Here is a 20,634-nt window from a genome sequence, read left to right as displayed (position 1 = left end):
CTATCTACATTTACTATTAGTCTATTCTTCTCACAAGAAGAATGGAGGGCATTTAGTTTACACTGCAAACCGGAGTACAATCCATTACAACTAAACCATCGGCATAAGCTAGGTCAGGGGACATGTACACCCCCTTTTTGTGGGGGACAAAAGTTTGTATCTGCTGCACCTTGTGGCTGATCAGAGATGTAATGGCTAAACAGAAAGGGTTTAACTAGCATTTTTGGGGATAAAATTGAGCCATCTAGCTAAACTGGAACCTAATTGCTTGTATGAATTTGTATCAAACAGCAGGTCTGGCGGAATTTTCCATGATCTAACTTTTCCCCAGAGTGTCACAGTTGCCCAAGTCAAAAGCAGCTCGGGGGGTCTACAAAACAGCTAAATAAGGTTTGCCTATAGTTGCTGATGACCTCCTAGCTTCTGACCAGAATATAGAAGTGGCAGACTGTGGAAATATTTTGCCTACAACCTCCTTTCTATATTGTAATTGAAACCCAGGACTCAGGAAATGCTGCATTTAAAATATAACGTTCAGTAAATTAATGTCTGCTAGATTACCTCCTCTCCACAGCTTGAATAAAATCGCCAAATTCTCTAAATGGTGTTCCTTCACCCCATATACCAAGGCGGTTCATATAGGCCATATTTCGAGGTTCCGAAGCACCTAAAAAAATTAAATGCATTAGAACGTACGATTGCAAGGAATCGGACACATCTACAACATACAACTACAGTGTACTCACCTGTGGCACTGGCATATATAACTCTGGCCTTTGGCAGTTTATTCTGAAGTTCCAAGACCGCTAAACCAGTCTTTGTTGGTTTTGAAGAACCCACAGGACACAAGTTCTTGGCTTTGTGACACTCATCAAAAATAATCTAAAAAAACACTTAAGGAAAACACTTTTGTACTTCCACAGATAATCACCTACTTACTCCTACCGCTAACAGATATACAAGGTTAACAAAGGAATGGAGCAAACACAAAGGTGAACTTAACAGTGCAGCAAATGTAATAGAAACAATTGGGTAAATGAATCAGCTCACTTGTACTCAGCTTTAACAAAAATCCAAACTTTGAAATTAGAGTGGCTAAAAATGGCTAACATTTAACGTTTAACAGATAAATAAATTTTCCTAGATGTAGTCATAAAAGAAAGGATACCGCTCCATCAAAATCATCACTACACCAGTGAAGCAGCTGTTTTAATCTGGTTTTGTATTTACCACCACTCTGGCTTTCCCCAATCAGTGATGAATAGGTTGCAAAAATGACCCCTTTCTTCACGCTTCCATTGTGCTTGGAAGAAATCTTTCCATATTTAAACTAAAAGCAAACATGAAAGAAAACGTTGGTAAAGCAGCACATCAAAACAGAAATCTGGACATAATTAATTATTTAGCATTTAAATTAGTCAGATAAACGGAGTATCTGGATACAGAATAAGTTAATTTTATAAACATTTTCCCCAAGACATCATTAATACATCACTACTCGAGCCTTGTATGATGGGCAGCTTTATATTTGATTTTTTTTTTACAGAAATGTAGGAATATAATAAATTGAACACATTTTGAATGGAATAAATAACAGATATTCAAATGAAAGATTACACATAAGGAAACAAAGTAGTTATTGCCCAGTAGAAATAGTTTTGCAGCTTGGAGAGGTACTGGTTTCACATGTGGTGCATTATTCCGCCATCTAGTGGTTAGCTCTAGAATGCTCTGTCCTATTTTTGTCTATTTTTTTTTAACACAGTTGACATCTACCATTTGGCTGTGAATGTCAACATGGTGATTTCAGACTTAACCCCGAGAACCCTCTCCACGTGGAACCCATCTTTATATTCTTCTTCCTAATCTTTTCCCTGTTGTAAAGTCTTTCATCACAGACAGGAGGGTGGGATGCATGTGAATCTAGAAAATCTTTAACCTGGTAAACTACTCCTACTGGTAAGTAACCATTTATTTTTTCAGCGTGAATCATTTCTGGACTCACATGCTGTGCAGTGAATTTGTAATGGTTTTGTGTGTTCTTGTTGGGAGGTCTGAGTTTCTTAGTTGGCTTGAATGTCCACGCAGTAATGTTTGGGAAAAGTGTACTTAGATGATCAGGTGGTTGCCTTACATATTATATCCTCAATAGAGGCATTGGCAATGAATGCAAGTGTTGATCCCTTTTTCCTTGTTGAATGATCTCTTGGACTTTCCATCAGGGCAACTCCAGCTGTTTCATGACTTCTCTGTATTGTCTGCACTATCCATCTTACTATGGTTGTTTTGCTTACTGGTGTCACCTTGGAGGCATGCCTAAAGAAGACAAAACATTGACAACTTTGATTGTCCCAGTTTCCTGAATGTAGTCATGAAAGCTTTTCAGACGTCGAGTGTACAAAGAGCCTTTTGCTTTGGCCATGCAAAAAAAAAAAAAAGCAGGAAGGTATAAGCCTTGATTTCCTATGAGAGGATGAAACCACTTTTCACAAAAAATGAGGGTTTGTGCACATCACTACTTTTTCCTTGTGAATTTGTAGGTATGTTCTTGCACCTCGAGTACTTGCCCATTCTTAAGGTTAGAAAGTATAGCTCTATGATATACATTGGTTCAAAAAACAGTGGACCCTAGTAGTTTGGGGGATCAGGGTAAGAATAGACACAAACTGGAATAGTATTTATGTCCTTTGTCCAGCCAGACAGGAATTTATTTGGCGATGCACACAATCAGGAAGTAATGTCAAGGGGGCACAGCCCATGACCTACAGTGAACAAGACAAAACAACAAGTATAGGCAAGAGCGAGCAAATCGGTCTGTATACTTCTAATCAGTGAACAGACTTGATTGTAGTTTGAGAGACCATTGTACATAGCATTCACAAGCATATTCAGTACATATGATCCTATTGTGTCGACAACGTTTCGATGCCGAAAAACAAGATAAATGGCATCATCTTCAGGACAAATATATAAATCACGTTTCTCTTGGAATTATAAACAATTGCCTTTCATGCAAGGCAGATCCTTAGGCGGGGAGGTAGTACAGGTCGACAGGAGTGGTTCAATTAGGACCAATGATAGCGTGGATTTCAGGATATCCCGCTTTTGAGTCAATTAGACCGTCAAGATCACGGCTCGAGTTGTGCCTGATGCAGAATCGCAGGGCACCGGATCTCTGGCGGGGATAACCACAAAGACAGAAATGAGACACAGAAAAAGAGAAATTAAGCATGTACATAGAGACATGAGACACAGACTCAGAGTACCTTTTAAGCTAAAAGAGACAAACTGTTCGAAGGCACAGGTGACATTATTGAAAAATGTGAAAATGTAATTCTTTATTTCACACAGACACTCAGTGTGATCTTTGACAAAAATTTAAAGCCAAACATTTTACCAGAAAACATTGTACATAGTAAATTGTTTTTGACACAAAGCATAGCACATGTAATGTAAATTTTTAGAGTCTTGGGCTGGAACTCAGCGCAGGCTTCGCAGCTTCTGCTTGATGGTCTATCAGCAGGCAGAGGTTGCAGACTTCGTGGGTGTATTTCTTCATAAATTTGTGTTGGCACTTCGGGCAAAAGCAGAAATGTTTCCCATAGATTTTGCCATGTCGGTGTCCTTTTCCATCCTTTCTAAGGATGTGTCTACAACAGGACCAAAGGTGTGTTTGTCAAACAGCAGGTTAAGAATAGAAGCTCGAACTTCTGGTTTAAACCCAGAAATTCTTAACCATGCAGGTCTTCTTAGTAGCACTCTGGTGTTGACTGCTCTAGCCGACTGCCAGCTGCATCGAACACGCATCTAATGGAATTGTTAGAGATGAGCTTTCCCTCTTGCACTAGGTCTTGAGCTTTGGACTTGTGCTCATCAGGCAGGAATTGGAGAAATTGCTCCATTTCGTCCCAACGCACCCCATCATACCTGGCTAAAAAGGCTTGGGTGTGAGAAATGCACCAGAAATTTTGAAGTTTGGGATGCTACTCTAGTCGGTGTGTGGGTACTTCCCGTGGCACTGAGGGCTGAATTTGAATAGAGTCCGTTCGATCGAACGCGAGGAAGACCAGCGCGGGTAGGGCAGACTGCCTTCCACGAGTTTACCGGTCGAATAAAAAAATAATAATAATACGATCTGTGGAGAAGGAAAATACGCGATCAAAAACTATACCGTTGAGGGTAAGTGGATTGCGCACAGATGGGAACCCGAGAAACTGTGTCGAACCAGCATACAGCAATTCACGTCAGAACCATATGACGGAAAAAAAACTATGACAATAGAGTCGATGCCTATGCGCACTATCACCAAAGAAAAACAACTTGCAAACATTCTGACAAAACACTAGATGGCAGGAGTATGCAAAGCATGTGATCTACAGCTCACATGCCTTGAACATAGGATTAAGAAGTAAATAAAGTCACATTTCTGCATAGCCACAACATGGTTGGAATCCCATAACACATACAAAAGTTTTATTAAAATCAAAGCTACCTCGAAATTTTGAAGTGCCAATTGTAAGAGGGGTTACCATATTAATTGTTTTTAATCTTGTTGAGAAAAAGAAAGGACATAAGGGAACTGGTAACAAGATAAGCAGCAGCTGAAATTTAACACAAACTTTAAGGTAGCCAGAAGATGCACTGTGCCTGCATATGCCTCATTACTGGGAGTAGTTTGGTACATTTTTACAGCATCAAAATGTCCTAAGGACCTAAAACTGTCTCTTTACAATCCAGAAGTCAGCAATGTGGGGTAGCATGGGTTCTGTGACTGCAATCACAAGTTCCCATGTCTGAGAACTAGGACTGTAAATTAGAATAAGTTATTACCTGTAACTACAAATCTCCAGCATTGGTATCGTTCACATATTCATGTCTAAATTAATCCTAGTCAGGCTAGAAATTCTCAGTAGTCAATAATACCAGAGCAAAATCCCAATATAGCAACTAAGGCTGAAAACAACGTGATAACAGCCATAGACTACAAGCAGCCCATTCATCTCAATAGAAGACCCAATGTCCAGCTAGAAAAAGGATGGGGTCCAAAGTTTTACCCTTTTCAGAGGTACAGACTGTCTAATTTCTTTGGCTTGTCTCATGAAGTTATTAGTAGCCTCATGGACAGGAGTGTGAGCTCATGTGAGTCTATGAAAGATTCCAATACTGGAGAACTGTAGTTGGAGGCAAGTGGCAATTCTCCAGCGCTGTATCATGCATAGATTCAAAATCTTGATTTAAGACAGCCAGACAGCAATTCTTGGCGAAAGTGTGGGCCGAAGACCAAATCATCGCCTTGCATATTCACAGGTAGGGAACTCCAGTGATTAGTGCAGATGGGGCAGCCATTCCCTTTGTTAAACGCACATCCACTTTGTGTCTGAATTGGTTCCCAACTTTGGAATGGCAGGCGCTACATGCTGTGATGAGCTCGCTACGCTAGGTTACGACAAAGGGCATCCTCTTAGAGATATGGAATGAAAATGTGTTCAGTCAATGAAAATAGAACTTTAAATATTTATGGTTCTAAGAATTAGGATATTTCTCTGCAAACTTAGATGGTTGTGGAAAAAAATGTTGATAATTGAATCTTCTTATTTAGATGGAACAATTATGACACCTAGGGAATTTGTTGACAGTCACCTACTTCTTGTCAAATTTTAGATAGGTTGGTTTCGCATACAATATTTGTATTTTGTAGTCCTGATCTTCCATGAGAGGACCAGAAAAGATGTCCTATGTGTAGGCTTGAAAGGTTCTTTGGTAAGTCCTCAAGAACTCTGTTGAGCTACCATGCTGGCAGGTTTTTCTCAAAATGTAAAAGGGAGCAAAAAAACAAAACTCAAATTCCTTAACCATTGTAGCAGAGAAGTATATGGATACAGCAGTCAGATGTTCCATGGCATCATGCGTTAATATCCCAGATCAAGAAAATGAAAATACTCTCTCTTCGATCCTTGGAAACCGCCACCTTTCTAGCTAGAATTTGGCATTTATGTTTTTATGGTTTTGACAAGAGATCCAGAGGAGGTTTTCCCTTACTATGAAAAACAAACTGCAGTGGTCTTCTGTTCAGCAGCCATTTTTGGCAGATCGCTTTCTGCTTAAGGTATCTTCCATAGTATTGTGTGGCCCTGGCATATGATCCACTGTCAAAATGATCTTGTGACGCAACACCAAATAACAAAGCAGTTGTTCTTCCTGTGGCAGCTTTATTTTAATTTGCTGCTTGCTTTCGTAAATATCTTGTAGCATTGCCATACTGTCTGTTCTTCTCATGACTTCCAGGTGAGATCAGCAGCAAGAAGTCCTTAATGGCCAGCCTCACAGCCATTAGTTAAGGTAAGTTTATGTGCAGTTTTTATTTTCAAGGAGAATGGGGCCACTGACAGATGGATTTTTACGTGCATTTCCCAGGCTTTTATGGCTAATTCGAAGGAGACTGCGTTTGCACCTCGTAAAGATCCTGACCAGATATACATTTCTATATTTATTGACCAAGTCATTGATTGCTTAATTTCCATAGTACCTTGATGCAATTGCCCCCTTGTCCTGAAATCTACATCCACAGCATATTTAGTTCTTGCAGGTGTCTATTCTTAACATATACTGCAAGATCAAGGGGATACAAAAGGACCTCACTCTCAGAGCACAGTTTTTTTCTGTGACTTGTGTCCTTGAATAGATATTAATCTTTCACCCCTTTCCTGGGAAAGATAAGTCAGAGCAGTAGGACAGATATTTGCACCTAGAAATAAAATTTGCTGCACAGGAGAAAGCAATATAGATTTTCTTTTGTTCACGGTAAGTCCCAATTTAGTGCCTGATCTTGGGCTCCTTTTGTCCGACACAGCACAAGAGATTTGATGAACCAATCACTGAGATATGGTAATACTTTCAGCTGCTAACAGCGCAAATGTGCAGTCACTGGAGCTAGACATTTTGCAAATATTCTGGGAGCTGACGAAAGGCCCAACTGAAGCATCTTGAATTAACAGTGGAAGTCATGCACAATAAACAGTAAGCATTTCTGGTGAAATTATACTGGTAGGTGGAAACAGTTGCCTTCTATGAGGTTTGATGTAGTGGATTCCCGTTCTTTCAATGTTATTAGCATGCCCATAAAAGGAGCAGTGTCATTCCATAGCTCAATTGAACAAACGAGATAAGATGGAGCTATTTTTTACCATCACCACAAATATCTCAATTCTCTTCCCCATGGGGCAGACTTGCTTGCCTTCACAGTCTGTGGAATGGATTTTTGGAATGCATATATGCTGCAATTGAAATCATAATCTATTTTTACTTGATTGAGCAGGCAAGCTAAGGGGGACGGGACTACAGTGCTTTGCACTTCTTTTTTAATGTTGAAATCAGAGTGGAGCTTGTTGCTGGACTGTACATGCAAGGAAGCCCTTTTCAGGTGATGCTAAAGTTGAATAGCTCGTATGCAACATCTACATGCGGTTCTAGGCTATACTGTTCAGTAGGAACTAAATAACCCCATTATGCCATTCCGGATTCTTTTAATTGTCATCATGAACATCACTATCAGCATCCAATGGCCTGTCTGGGGCATTTTAGGGAGGAAATAGGATCTAGACATGACTGAATGGGCATGTTTCACAAATCTTCCATTTACTTTTTCATGGTTATTAAAGAAATCCATAAGCACTTCAACCATCTATTCTCTGGAATCTGTTGCTGCTACTGGCTACAAGGGAAGTGTAACAATTTGGCTGTTGCTAACCATACACTAATATTTCTTCTGATTCAGCAGGTAAGTAATGTAATCAGTTCATGACGTTTCAATTAACATTTCATCATTACAATGTGTGTTATTGGGAGTGTCCCACCACTGGAAAGACCACTGTAACCTTCTCAAATATGCACAGATGAAGGAAAAGATATATAAAAATTATGCAGGCGGCTCTAGTTTTGATTGGTGATTAGTTGCACAAGGAAGACGCATTGCTGAGGTCAATGTTGTTACTAGTACCGGTAACTATGCTATCAACTGTATTGCAATCTGTAAGGTTATAGTCAAGACCTTTATTGCCAGAATTAACAAGGGGAAATGCTTGACAGGGTGTTCAACTATTAGGTTTTTAACAGTGGCTGGGTGGGTGTTGGAAGTAGGCCTGGCTTAGTCAAGTGGATGGTTGTCATGGACTGTGAGCACGAAGACTGCTTAATTGACCTAAAATCTAACTTCCGATATAACAGAAGTGTTTAGTTGGCATGGTTTTGTGACAGATTCTTGCTGACAGATGTTAAAGAGGACCTCCTTGAAGGGGCTGATGAATGCAAATCGACAGACGCCACCTACTGACACACAAGGGTATTGCTAAAGAAAAATCTCTGGATCCAGACTGATGCCTGGGGGAAATTCTAAGGTAAGTAATCTACAACTAACAGTCTATCAGATGCTCCACGTACCACACCTTCCAGGCCCAATTCAGAGACACTCCGATGACTTGGGGCCCCGTCGTCACTCATCTTTTCAAAACTCTGGCAGGAGATGCAACGGCTGAAAGGAGTATAGGAGTCCAGTGTTTCACTCCAGCCAAAATGCATCTACCAGCAAGGGTTTTCGCAGGAATTCCAACTAGAAACATTTTTGTTAATGAGCATTCTCGGCATGGCTAAAAGATCTACCAGAGTTATTCCCCTATCTCTCAACCCCCCCGGCCCCTCACTCAACCCACTGTTGGTAGATGCCCTGTGCCACGTTAGGATGCACTCACCATTCGTGATCCATGAGTTGACGTTGGCTGAGCTCATTCACCAAGCCGTTGAAAAATCCGACTAGGAAGTTCAATCAGGAATATCCTGTTACATTCAAGCAAACTTCAAAGGCACAGAGTCTCTTGACAGAGGACCCTACTCTGCCATGCTTATGGCAGTGGTGTTGTAAGGAGAGCCTCTACGAGCCTCTACCAGCCTCTCCCATGCATGCTAGAAAAGCGCACAGTGCAAGACAAACAGCCCACAACTTCAAATATTGAAATGGAGCAAGGCTTCCGCCAGAGACCAGTCCTGTGATATCTACCTCCCTCGCAAACCTCCCCAACCAAGCAGTGACTCATCAGTTATCGCAGTTAGCTCAGGGTGGGAAAGGAATAGGGTTCTGCCGCAAATTTTCACAAGATTTCACTGCAGAGCCCGCAAATGCCATTTAGCATGGCCGACAAAGAAGATTCAGGAGCATCCAGGCCAACAAAGCCTTAGGACTGCTCTTACCGAGATCCAGGACCAAAGATGAAACTTCAGGATCACAGTCCAAATGCCCAGAATTGTGGCAACAGAGATAAGGCCCTAAAGTGTAGCCAGGAAACCTGCTATGAATGGAAGTCTCTGCAAGGGAGTCTGGTGGAACTTGAGCTTGCTAATCGTGAACCTCAAAAAAGTTTGGACATGGTCAATGACCAACTGTAGCTAGGCAATCTTCAACAGCCAGTCGTGAAGGTAGGAATAAACAAGAATCTGTGACCTCCAAAGATGGGCGGAGACTACTGTCATCACTTTTGTGAACACTAAAGGGGCACTGGTGAAGCCAAAGGGTAGTATGTCAAAGTGAAAATACGCCTGGCCTACTTTTAAGCACTGGTAATGTCTGAGGGACTGTGGAACTGTACTATGAAGATTTGTATCTTGCAGGTCCAAGACCCCCATTCAGCTGCCAGGATCCAGGGCAGACAGAACATGGGCCAGTGTGAGCTTGTCCTTTCATAGGAAAACAATCAGAGGGAAAATAACCAAGATGGGTTTAAGCCTTCCATCATTCTTCAGTACAGGGAAGGTGTAACAACCTGACCTCATTTCAGAGTAGGGAACCCGCTCAATGGCTCCAATGGAAAGTAAGGAAAATTCTACTTACCAGTATGCATCTGTTCCGCATACTTTTGCATAGATCGCCATTGGGTGTTTAGTTTTCCTGAAACATTTTGTCCTTTCAATGTAGTAAAGAATAGCTCTTGACGTCAAGCGTATGAAGAGCCCATTCAGCTTGGTTGAGGAAAATATACTGGGAGCTCAACAGACTGGTTAAGATGGAAAGCCGAAACTACTTTAGGTAAGAATTTAGGGTTTGTTCTAAGAACCACTTTGTTGTAATGTATTTGCAAAAATGGTTCTTGTATGGTTAATGCCTGGAGTTCCTTTACTCTTCTGAGAGATGTGAAGGCCACAAGGAAAGATACTTTCCATGTAAGGAACTGGGACTCACATTTATATAAAGGCTCAAATGGGGGACAAAGAGCCTAGTAAGGACAATGTTTAGATTCCAGAGGGTGGAATTCTAGTAGGAATATCCCTTTGGGGCCTTCCATGATGGGAGGTACCCTAAACAATGACAAGTGTAGTCTGTTTTTTAAGTACGCTGCTATAGCAGCAAGATGTAATCGTACGGATGTGCATGCCAGATTACATCTTTGTAGATGCAGTAAGTAAGTAATAGCTTTATTTCGATACAGTACATATCATAAAAGCAATACAAAACATCAAGTAAAAACAGTACAAGGATACATAGTATAAAATACCGTAGGGATTCATAATAAAAGCAGTAAGAGAAAATGTGCAAGTAAAGGATATCCTTCAGCATATATACACCAGTATAAGATACAGTTCATCATGGGGCACTTTACTGGAGCAGCAGCTTCCTTGAGGTTCTTATGCGCCAAGCCCAACCTAGAAACTTTGCCATACAACATGCAAAAAACGGGCGGGCATCTGAGCGCAATATACGTAGGGCTTCTAGGTGTGATCTTGTTCCCAGGATCCTACACAAGGGCTTTAGTCATTTCAATCTAGGGACTGCATAGGCATTGCACTCAAACAATAGGTGGGCGACAGACTCAACCCTTGAAACACAGAACAGGCAATACGGAAGCGTTTGTAGTGGAGGGTTCCAAGAGGAAGTAAGCAGTCCTAAGGGGAGCACACCCACCCTAAATTTGAAATACAGTGATCTGTCTCCAGAATTATGAATTAGGTCCAGATAGGGTCCCCTGTGAGGGAACTCCTTAACTAGCAAAAACTGGGCGACAGATTTGCAATGGTTGGAATTGCACATTCTCTTATTGTTTACCCATAACCAATAGGCCTTCTTTAGGAACTGTTTGGGCGGTGCTGTTTTGTTGACCCAGGCGTCTCCTAGACCCAACTCAAAGTAGTCGTTTGACTTCCCTAAACCAGGGTACCTTATTGCAACCTGGAAGCGACAGAAGATCTTTTAGGGCATCAGCGTAGCTACACAGTTCAGGGACATTCCATATCCGGGACCAGAGTAGCAGGGGACGCAATTTTGCTTGCTCACAGATTGGGCGGGTGCCTGTATCTAACAGAAGAGGGATTGTAGGAGTACTGTGGGGTAGCCTCATCAGGTCTTTATGAAAGTTGTTTTCAAGATGGGCCAGGGTATCAACTCTCTGCAAGCCCCACAGTTCTGCCCCGTACAGAGCTGCGCTTACAACCCTTGCTCTATAGCTATCTATCAATGCCCCAATTGGTTTTAAAGATGAGGCTCGTTGTTCCTTGAGCAAGGCTCCTGTGGCCCTTTTATGAGTCAGAAATACCTTTTGGTGGGGTGCTTTCCAACTCATGGTATCGCAGAGACGTATTCCTAGGTAGTCAAATTCTTTGACTCTTTCAAGGGGGATAGAGTCTAAGACAGGAGGGGCAACGGATTTCTTGGGGGGGGTTAAGGACAAGGAATTTAGTCTTGCCTATATTTATTGCCAAACCCTTGGAGTCACAAAAAGATTTGAAGCTAGAAAGCAATTTCTGGATGCCCGCTGGTGATTTAGATATCAGGAGGGTGTCGTCCGCAAACAGGAGCGTTGGGACTTTTCTGCCCGCCAGGGTAGGTGCATCTGCAGGATGTTGCAAAAGGTGCTCCACCACTCCGTTAACATAAAGAGAGAACAGAGTGGGGGCAAGCACACACCCCTGGCGGACGCCCCTGTCTACTGGGATACAAGATGTTTTTTCTCCCTGGACACCCCATCTGATCTGGGCGAAATGGTCTTCATGAAATTTTCTAAGCAAGAACAGCAACTAGGGGGGTAGGCCTAATCCATCGAGGACATTCCATAGTAGTGCCCGTGGGACCAGGTCGAAGGCAGTTCGCAAGTCTATGAAGACTAGATACAAACTGCCCCCTCCCAGTACCACCACTTTCCAATATAACATTAGGAGGCGGAATGTCTGCTCGATGGTGCCTGTCCCTGTTCTAAAACCTGCCTGGAAGTCAGACAGGATCTTTTCCTCATCAGCCCACTGCAAAATCCTACCCAGTACCACCTTGCCTGCAACCTTTCGGGTTGAATCCAACAAACTGATAGGGCGGTAGTTGGCTGGATCGTCCCTGCTGCCTTTCTTAAAAATTGGCACAACTTCAGCGCCCCTCCAAGAGTCAGGAAAAGAACCTCCCAGCAGAACCTCGTTTAAAAGTGAAGCAATTAATCTGCTCCACACTGCTGGGTAGGACTTCAGAAGGTCACCTGGGATCCCATCAGGGCCTGGAGCCTTGTTGGAGACAATACCCCCAATTGCCCTTTCAACTTCCTGGCTAGTGAAAGGGTCGTCGATGGCAAGGGGATTAGCTATTGGGCTGGACAAAAAGCCCGGACATAAAGGAGATACCCCCAGTGTAACAGAATATAGCTTGGAGAAGTGAACAAACCAAACGTCGCCAGTAATGTTACAAGTTATTTGCTGGTCAATGGGCTTATTCCTTGCTCTCAAAAGATCCCAAAACCCCTTTGAGTCCTTCCTGCTACTTGCCTCAGTTAGCTCACACCAAAAATGATATTCATAAGCCTCCTTCGCCTCAGTCACCGTTTTTTTGTAGAATTTCCTTGCGGATCTAATAGTGGCTGGATCCCTGTTCTTTACTGCAGAGATGAGCTCCCCCTTGGCAGCTCGGCATTTAGCGGAATACCATTTATCTCTAGCCTTGGAGACACTATTAGATACAACCCTGGCCTTGGATTGGGGAATGACAAACAGTTCGCTCAATGCTGTTATGGTCTCTGTAAATAACGGTAACACTTTTATACTAGATGAACATAAAGCGTCAAGCCGGGGCTCCACCACAGACAAGATGGTCCCTGCTTGCGTCAGCCTTGCCTCGTCTGCTTTGACTTTTGCCCACTTCAGACGCCTGCCACAGTTTGACGGTGCAATATTATGGGATGATTTCCAGATATGGAGAGGCTTATCCTGCTTCTTCATCTGCCACGGGGAAGTGAGGGTTAGGGAAAGGGGGTTATGGTCACTATCGCAAGACGCAATAACCTCCATGTCTTGGTGGAGAGGCCAGAGAAAAAGACAAGTGGTCTCCAAATGCTTCTACCAACTAAAAAAAATCAGGAAGGTCAGGCGTTTATTAACGCCTGAAGCGATTACCCAGGTCGTGATCGCCACTGTCCTGTCCCACCTGGATTACGCAAATGCCATTTACCTAGGTCTCCCCAACTATTTACTTAAGCGCCTCCAGATGGTGCAGAACTACGCTGCTAGGCTGATTCTAAAGCAACCTAGATGGCAGGCTGCGACCCCTCTTCTCATCAAGCTGCATTGGCTTCCAGTCATACAACGCTGCTATTTTAAAGCAGGCTGTATGGTCTTCAAGTCATTACATGGCAAAAGCCCTAAATTTATCAATCAACTGATCACCAGACACGTCCCCTCCCGTAACCTCCGCTCACTCCATCTAGCCCTGCTCCAGACCCCCCCCCTTTAAACTCAAACGCTCTGGTGGTCGTAGATTTGCCACCCTTTCCCCCTGTCTATGGAACACCTTTCCCCTGGAGATCCGATCTTGCCAAGACCTTCTACCTTTTCGGAAAGCTCTGAAGACCTGGCTCTTTAGACAAGCTTTTTAATCCACCTCCTCCTCCACCTTAGGTTGTGTTACTGTCAATTTTAGCGCCAAGAAACTAATCAGTGTTAGCGCGCTTTATAAGTGACTTAATAACATAACATAACATAACATAATAAAGTCAATTCTGGAGGTGTGGCCCGTCCTGTTATATGTATGGGCACCCCTAGGATCCGATTTTGATCGACCATTCGTTGATCGCAAGTTATGTTCCATGCAAAGTGCATTGATGTCTATCGCACTTTGCGTCCATTTTGGAATCGGGTCGAGGGTCAGGATCGGGATTCCTCTTCTTGTGTCCTCATCAAAAGACTCCAAAATATCCTCCTTTGCCAGTGGTTCAAAACAACAATTAAAGTCGCCTGCAAGGAGAACATAAGAGTCGATCTTGCAAGCAGCTAGGTCGTTGCTTAGGCCTGTCGATGATAGACTTGATGTCCCGCTTCTAGCGCCTCTCAAGTACAGATTGAAAACCTCTAACGTCCTTCCCCCATTGCAGTGGATTGAGATCCTCTGTAGGTCAGGAGATTGGGTGGACCTTTGACTCACTTTTAGGCCCAGAGCAATGCTGACCCATATTAGAAGGCCGCCGGACGGGCGACCCTTGGATCCACTTTGCTGGAGAGCTGGAACAAAGTAGGTCATAAAGCCTACCCTATGTTTTGGTTACTGAGACCAAGTTTCTTGCAGAATACAGATGTTATAAGGCTCTAAGAACACATTCCATTCTGGGTTATCAAGGTTGCGAGCAAGCCCTGCCACATTCCAGCTTACAATCTTTAGCAACGGTACATCTATGGGAGAATGAGTATCAGAGTGAATAGGTACAGATGGAGCGGACACAGCCACTAAGGGTAGCCTTTCTAGGGGCTCATTTTGAGGAATTTTGAGGGCCATAGTTTCCTCAGGCAGTTTGCCCAATGTTGAGGTGGCCTGGGTGGGTGGCATGGATGGAATGTGGGAAGGAGCCAACTGGTCTTCCCTACCATATGGGTAAAAAATCACCTAGAGCGGTCAGATCAGCTGGATCTACATTGCTCGGAACTATCAACCCTCCCTCTGGGAGTGGACTATTTGGTGTTCTTGCTGGGCCAAGAAAGCGGTCAGTAACTAGGGATTCCTTACATACACAGGGAGATTCGCAGGGCCCTTGAGCTTGCAATGGTAGTACATTTCCCACTGTATGGTAACCAGGGTGCCTGGAGAGTCAATCTACTTCCTCTAGGCCTCCAAATCTATTTGAAGTAGGGAAGCCGTTCCAGTGTGAATAGGGATCCACACTATTATTAGGGCGGCTTCTCCTTGATTGGTGGTGAACTAGTGACCAATTGTCTGTTTGATTGTATATGGGGCGTGGAGGATAGAAAAAGGACAGTGGCCTAGGGATGACAGAGGACCCTTCGCTGCAGGGCCACGAACATATATGCTGTGCCGTGTGAGGATCGTCAAATGTTACAACTATACAATCCCCAGGATTGGTTTTCCTCGTTGGGCCCACCCAAGGGGTTCTGCGCACCATCAGGACTCTACTTCTATGGCCATTGGGAATGGGTCTATTGACATTAAGCCAATGCATTATTTTATTTTTCAGGGACCAGTGATTCTCGTATTGGCCATTACAGATCTGGGGAACACCCGTCAGCACAACCACAAAGTCATTGGCCTCCGGTGGGAGGTCAATGTAACCCCCTCTAAAGTTGTTCTTTGCCGGGAGATCCTGGGTAGGCTGATAGGCCGATTCGCCAGGATGAAGTTTGAGGGTGGCTCCAGGTTTGGGGTTGGCAGGAGGGTGTGTGGGGGCACGTTTGGGGGCCTTGGGGTTTATGATAATTGGAATTTGATCCACAGCCACAGTCCTCGGTTTGGGGACCGGGCGTGCAGTACTTGGTATTATAGGGAGAAGTTGGTGGGCTTGTGGTGTTGGAGCTAAAGGTGTAGAATCAGCAACAGGGAGACCCTGGTTCTCAAGACTTCTCAGGCCGAGAGTGGCAAGAGCAATAATGCTCTTTTCCATCTCGAGTAGATTATTTTCGATCCGTGAGAGTCTGAGATCTAAAGGGGAAATGAGTTTTTTTAGGGTTTCCCACACCAGATCTATGAATTCTCTGTCATTCTTACCCAACCCGTCCACCTGTAAGCCCTCAGCCTCTAAGGTGATGTTGGCTAGCTCAGCAGTTGACCTGACCCCCCCTCCCTACATTAGGGGCTGTTCCACAGGAACCCGAACACCTTGGGTGTTAGGAGTCGAGCCTTCCGGCAGTGCCAGATCATGTGAAACCGCAATTTTCACCTTCTTCCGAGAATAAGCGGAACGAGAGCGATGCTTCCGTTTAGGTTGGGTTACACTAGAGGCATTAAATAACACCGGGGGTGGAAGATTAGAAATAGCATTCTGAGTGCAGGAGGTGGCAGGTACACTCACTTCGTTTACTTTGGGTGGGGGACGGAGGGCGGAGAAGGGGCGAGTGGGAGCGGGGTCAGATGGACCTCAGCCTGTGTGACTACACAACGGGGAATAGGGGTTCGCTCCGGAGTAACCGCAGCGGCTATGGGGCCTAGGGAGGATTTTTTGGAAGTAGCAATAACCTCCGACAATCTTCTAGCAGCGACCAACTCTAGGGATACCCGGGCTTGAAGTTTAGATATTTCTTGGTCTATAGCGAAGTTGGTGCGGGTAATGAAGTCATCCATGGGGCCACTAATTGGATGTCCACCTTTAGAGGCTTTACTCCTGGTTATCCTAGAACACATATCTTGGTAGGAAGGAGGAAACCAATGAACAGTAAAAGTGGGATGGTGAACAGGTAGTGATAATTTTTAGTCCTGAGTGAGATCTTGATATGGTATGAAGGGTGAAAGAGGGAGGGCCAGTCCAGTCTGCTCAGTCCTCGAACGGCCTCAAACGGCCCGCTCTTTGCCCGCTCTTCGCCCCGAGCTGCGTCCCGCGCTGCGGGAGTATGCGTCTGTTATATAGGAAGAGTGTTAGGCGGGGGGCGGCCAGCAGGGAGAGCGGACCGTCAGCTGTTTCCCGGTCTCGCAGGGACTCCTGGTTACTGGAGTCCCTGCATGCTCGCAGCCCCGCCGAGCCTCTCGCCCAGACCGCCTTGGGAAGCCTCCTCAACGCCCGCTATGAAAACCTGGCCGAAGCGGCACCCGCGGAGCGGGTGCGGCGAGATGTTGAGCCGGTTTGCAGGTTTGCAGGGTCCGTTTACAGAGACACACGCCGTCTGATTCCCAGTGCCTCCGTTAAGATCAGATGTCCCACAGGTGGACGGTAGAGTGAGCCTTTATCCTCCTACGATGGGCGGGGGGCGGGCCAGCAGGGAGAGCGGACCGTCAGCTGTTTAACCGGTCTCGCAGGGACTCCTGGTTACTGGAGTCCCTGCACGCTCGCAGCCCCGCCGAGCCTCTCGCCCAGACCGCCTTGGGAAGCCTCCTCAACGCCCGCTATGAAAACCTGGCCGAAGAGGCACCCGCGGAGCGGGTGCGGCGAGATGTTGAGCCGGTTTGCAGGTTTGCAGGGTCCGTTTACAGAGACACACGCCGTCTGATTCCCAGTGCCTCCGTTAAGATCAGATGCAGGAGACAACAGACATTATTTTGAGTTTAAGCATCTAGTGTATTGATCGTGTTATTGCAGTAAATAACAAATCTTTTCCATTTAGCTGCATAGCATGCCCTAGTGGTAGTATGTCTAGCTTCTTTAATGACGTTCATACAGTCTGGTGGGAGATTGAGGTAACCAAACTCTAAGACTTCAGGAGCCAGATTGCAAGGTTCAGCTGGGCTGGTTTCTGGATGTCATCTCTCCATGGTTCTGTGTGAGAAGCTTTGGGGAAAGGTGCAGCTTTTGGTGTGGAACTACTGAGAGTTCCAGGAGTGTCTTGAACCATGGTTGTCAGGCCCATGTTGGAGCAACCCGGATCATTCTGAGAGACTGTTTGAACTTGCGCACCAGTAACGGAGTGAGCGGGAGAGGCGAAAAGCATACACAAATCTGCCTGACCAGTTCATCCATATCTCATTGCCTATGGACATTGGGTGTGGATACCTAGAGGCGAAGTTTGGGCTTTTTGTGTTTAAATGTGTGGCAAACAGATCTGTCTGGTTGGCCCCACATTTGAAAAAACGGATGAATAACTTGCGGATGAAGTTCCCATTTGTGAATCTGCTGTTTTTGACAAATGAGCAGATCTGCAATTTGATTGTGTATCCCAGGTAAATGCTCTGATAAGAGGTATTTTTTTGTGGAATGCCCCATCTCCAAATGCTCTCAGCTAAGAGTGAAGGCTGCAGAGTGTGTTTCGACCACTCCCCCTTCCCCCCCAATTTTTGTATATAGTACATTGCTGTCATGTTGTCCGTCCGAGGACAGTTTTGCCTAGGAGATGTTTCTGAAATGACTTTAGGGTGAGAAATATGGCCAGGTACTCCAGGTGATTGATGTGGAGGAGTTTTTGTTGAGGGGTCCACATACCTTGAATGGTGTGGTTTAAGAGATGAGCTTCCCAGATGGTGAGCGATGCGTCCGCTGTTAGCACTGTTTGTGGAACCAAGTCCAAGAACGGGCGCCCTTTGGAAAGAATTTGTATGCTTCACCATTGCAGAGAGCGATATGTGCGGCTGTCCACCAACATCAGATCTGTAAGTTGACCTTGAGCTTGGTTCCACTGTTGTGCTAGACATTCTTGTAATGGATGCTTTTGAAGTCTTGCATAAGAGTTAAATGTTAAAGAGAGACGGACTGAGCGCAGAGCCCTGCGGGACGCCCTGGCCGATGTGATGGGGTTGGGAAAGAAACGGAGAAGACGAGACCCGAAAAGATCTGTCCTTAAGGAAAGAGCAGATCCACAGCAAGGCCGGTCCAGTAACACTGGCCCTCTCTAGACGATTTATTAAGATGTCGTGTGACACCGTATCAAAGGCCGCGCTGAGATCAAGCAAAATCAGCGCAGCACTTTGACCAGCGTCGAGGATCGTCCGGAGGTGTTCAGTTGTGGCCAGAAGAGCGGATTCGGTGCTGTGGCCAGGCCTAAATCCATTCTGTGAAGGGTCCAGGATATTGTTCTGGTGCATAAAGTGTGACAGGGTGTTATTTACGTGGGCCTCCACAAGCTTAGAGACCCATGGCAGCAAGGAAATTGGCCTGAAGTTCTCTGGTTTGGAAGGGTCAAGAGTAGGCTTCTTAATGATGGGAGCGACCCAAGCTTGCTAATGTGACACTGGCCGAGGAATAGGAAAGATTCAAAATGGAGATAAGAGGTTGTTGGAAAAGTTCCAAAGACTCTAAAAATTGGGCTGGTCGCAAAGGATCGGCCGGAGAGCCGGATTTGACTTTCATACAAAGGATGGCCAGGTCCTCATGGGTGATCTCAGGTATGAGCGAGAGGGCAACCTTACCAGTATCGGTGTTCTCAGGGAGATAAGGTGCCACAGAGTGTTGCGGAAATGACCTGTAAATCTTGTCCACTTTTTCTACAAAAAACGTGGCAAGCTCCTCAGCCTGTTGTGCAGAGGTAACGTTAGATGCAGAGCTTCTATTCTGAAATTCTTGCACCAGGCTAAAAATGGATTTTGTGGAGTTAGCGCTGGAGTGAATTTCAGCAGAGAAGAACTTGGCCCGGGCACGACCGATGGATTTATGGTAAGCTTTAAGTTTAGTCAAATACAGGGCTCTAACATCAGAACGATACTCCCTCCTCCAAGCACGCTCAGCCCTTTTGCAGTCTTTCCGCATGGATCTAAGAGCGTCGCTGTACCAGGGATTAGCGGGGGAACTGCGACCTTTCGACCATTTGGCAGGGATGAGAGCATCCAGTCACTCTACAATCCAGTTTTAGTTTAAGTTTATTTGTTTGATTAATTAAAATCTCACAAAAATGTGACTTTAGAGAAAATATCAGCATCAATACACAATTAAAACATCATGCAAATAGTAAATATAATTAAAAAGAGAGAAACAGAGAAAAATATAACTAGATAAAATTTTCGTTAAGACTTTTGCAATCACATTTAAAAAATTTACAAAAGCAACATTCATTGGTAGGTCATTCGGGTTTAAGCACGCCATTATTGCTTGTCTACAGGTTCTTATTTCTCGTGCGTTTAACAACCTCCTGAGGATTAACCTCCTTTTTGAGTCTATGGCAGGGCACAGACATACCAAGTGCACAATGTCTTCTTTTCCCCCCTTGCACAGTCTACATAACGTATGCCCCTCGTTTGACTTCCAGGGTGGAAGATGACACAAACCTGGCCATAGACCAAAGCGTGCTCCTATAAATGTTCGCTTACTTTGGACTGACCATGCAGTATGAAGGTATGGTTGGGCTTGTTTTTTTTTGTAGCCGTTTATGATTGGCCACGAGTGCTTACGTTTTACTAATAGAGCTTTGTCTTTTAGCAGTGATAGGTGAGTAACCAGCTTATTGATTGTTTTTTTAAAGCTTTCCTGCGTTATTGTGTTTTCCCAGATTGCTGATATTCCGAATTCTTCTTTTGCGCTGTTTAGGTATTTCCACGCTTGCAGTTTCTGGTTATCTTTCACCTCTCTCCACAAAGCTATAGACAATTGATTATCCTGATCATTCTTTACTCTATTCCAAACTTTTAATATTTGGCCTTGCCGGACATATAGCTGATTGTTCATACCGAATTCGATCCTTATTTGCGCTTGTGAGGCATTACATGGTAGGGTGAATAATATTTTATAGGTTTTTGCCACAGCATTATTGATAAGTACGGCATCCTTA

The 20,634-nt window shown here is 44.5% G+C and overlaps 1 protein-coding gene across 1 annotated transcript in view; it reads right to left on the bottom strand.

Moving 5' to 3' along the window:
* Positions 1-20,634, bottom strand: part of SBNO1 (strawberry notch homolog 1) — a 946,695-nt gene that overhangs the window by 795,066 nt on the left and 130,995 nt on the right. Inside the window, exons 5-7 of the mRNA XM_086942451.1 lie at positions 1,169-1,330; positions 747-882; positions 562-667 (exon numbers count right to left, since the gene is read on the bottom strand). Coding sequence (XP_086798577.1) covers positions 562-667; positions 747-882; positions 1,169-1,330 — 404 coding nt within the window. The remainder of the gene's footprint in view (positions 1-561; positions 668-746; positions 883-1,168; positions 1,331-20,634) is intronic.

Source organism: Lissotriton vulgaris, chromosome 11 (assembly GCF_964263255.1).
Source record: "Lissotriton vulgaris chromosome 11, aLisVul1.2, whole genome shotgun sequence".
In the NCBI taxonomy this organism is placed as follows: Eukaryota; Metazoa; Chordata; class Amphibia; order Caudata; family Salamandridae; genus Lissotriton; species Lissotriton vulgaris.
The sequence above is the reverse complement of the archived record's forward strand: the minus strand, read 5'-3'. Positions and strand labels throughout refer to the sequence as shown.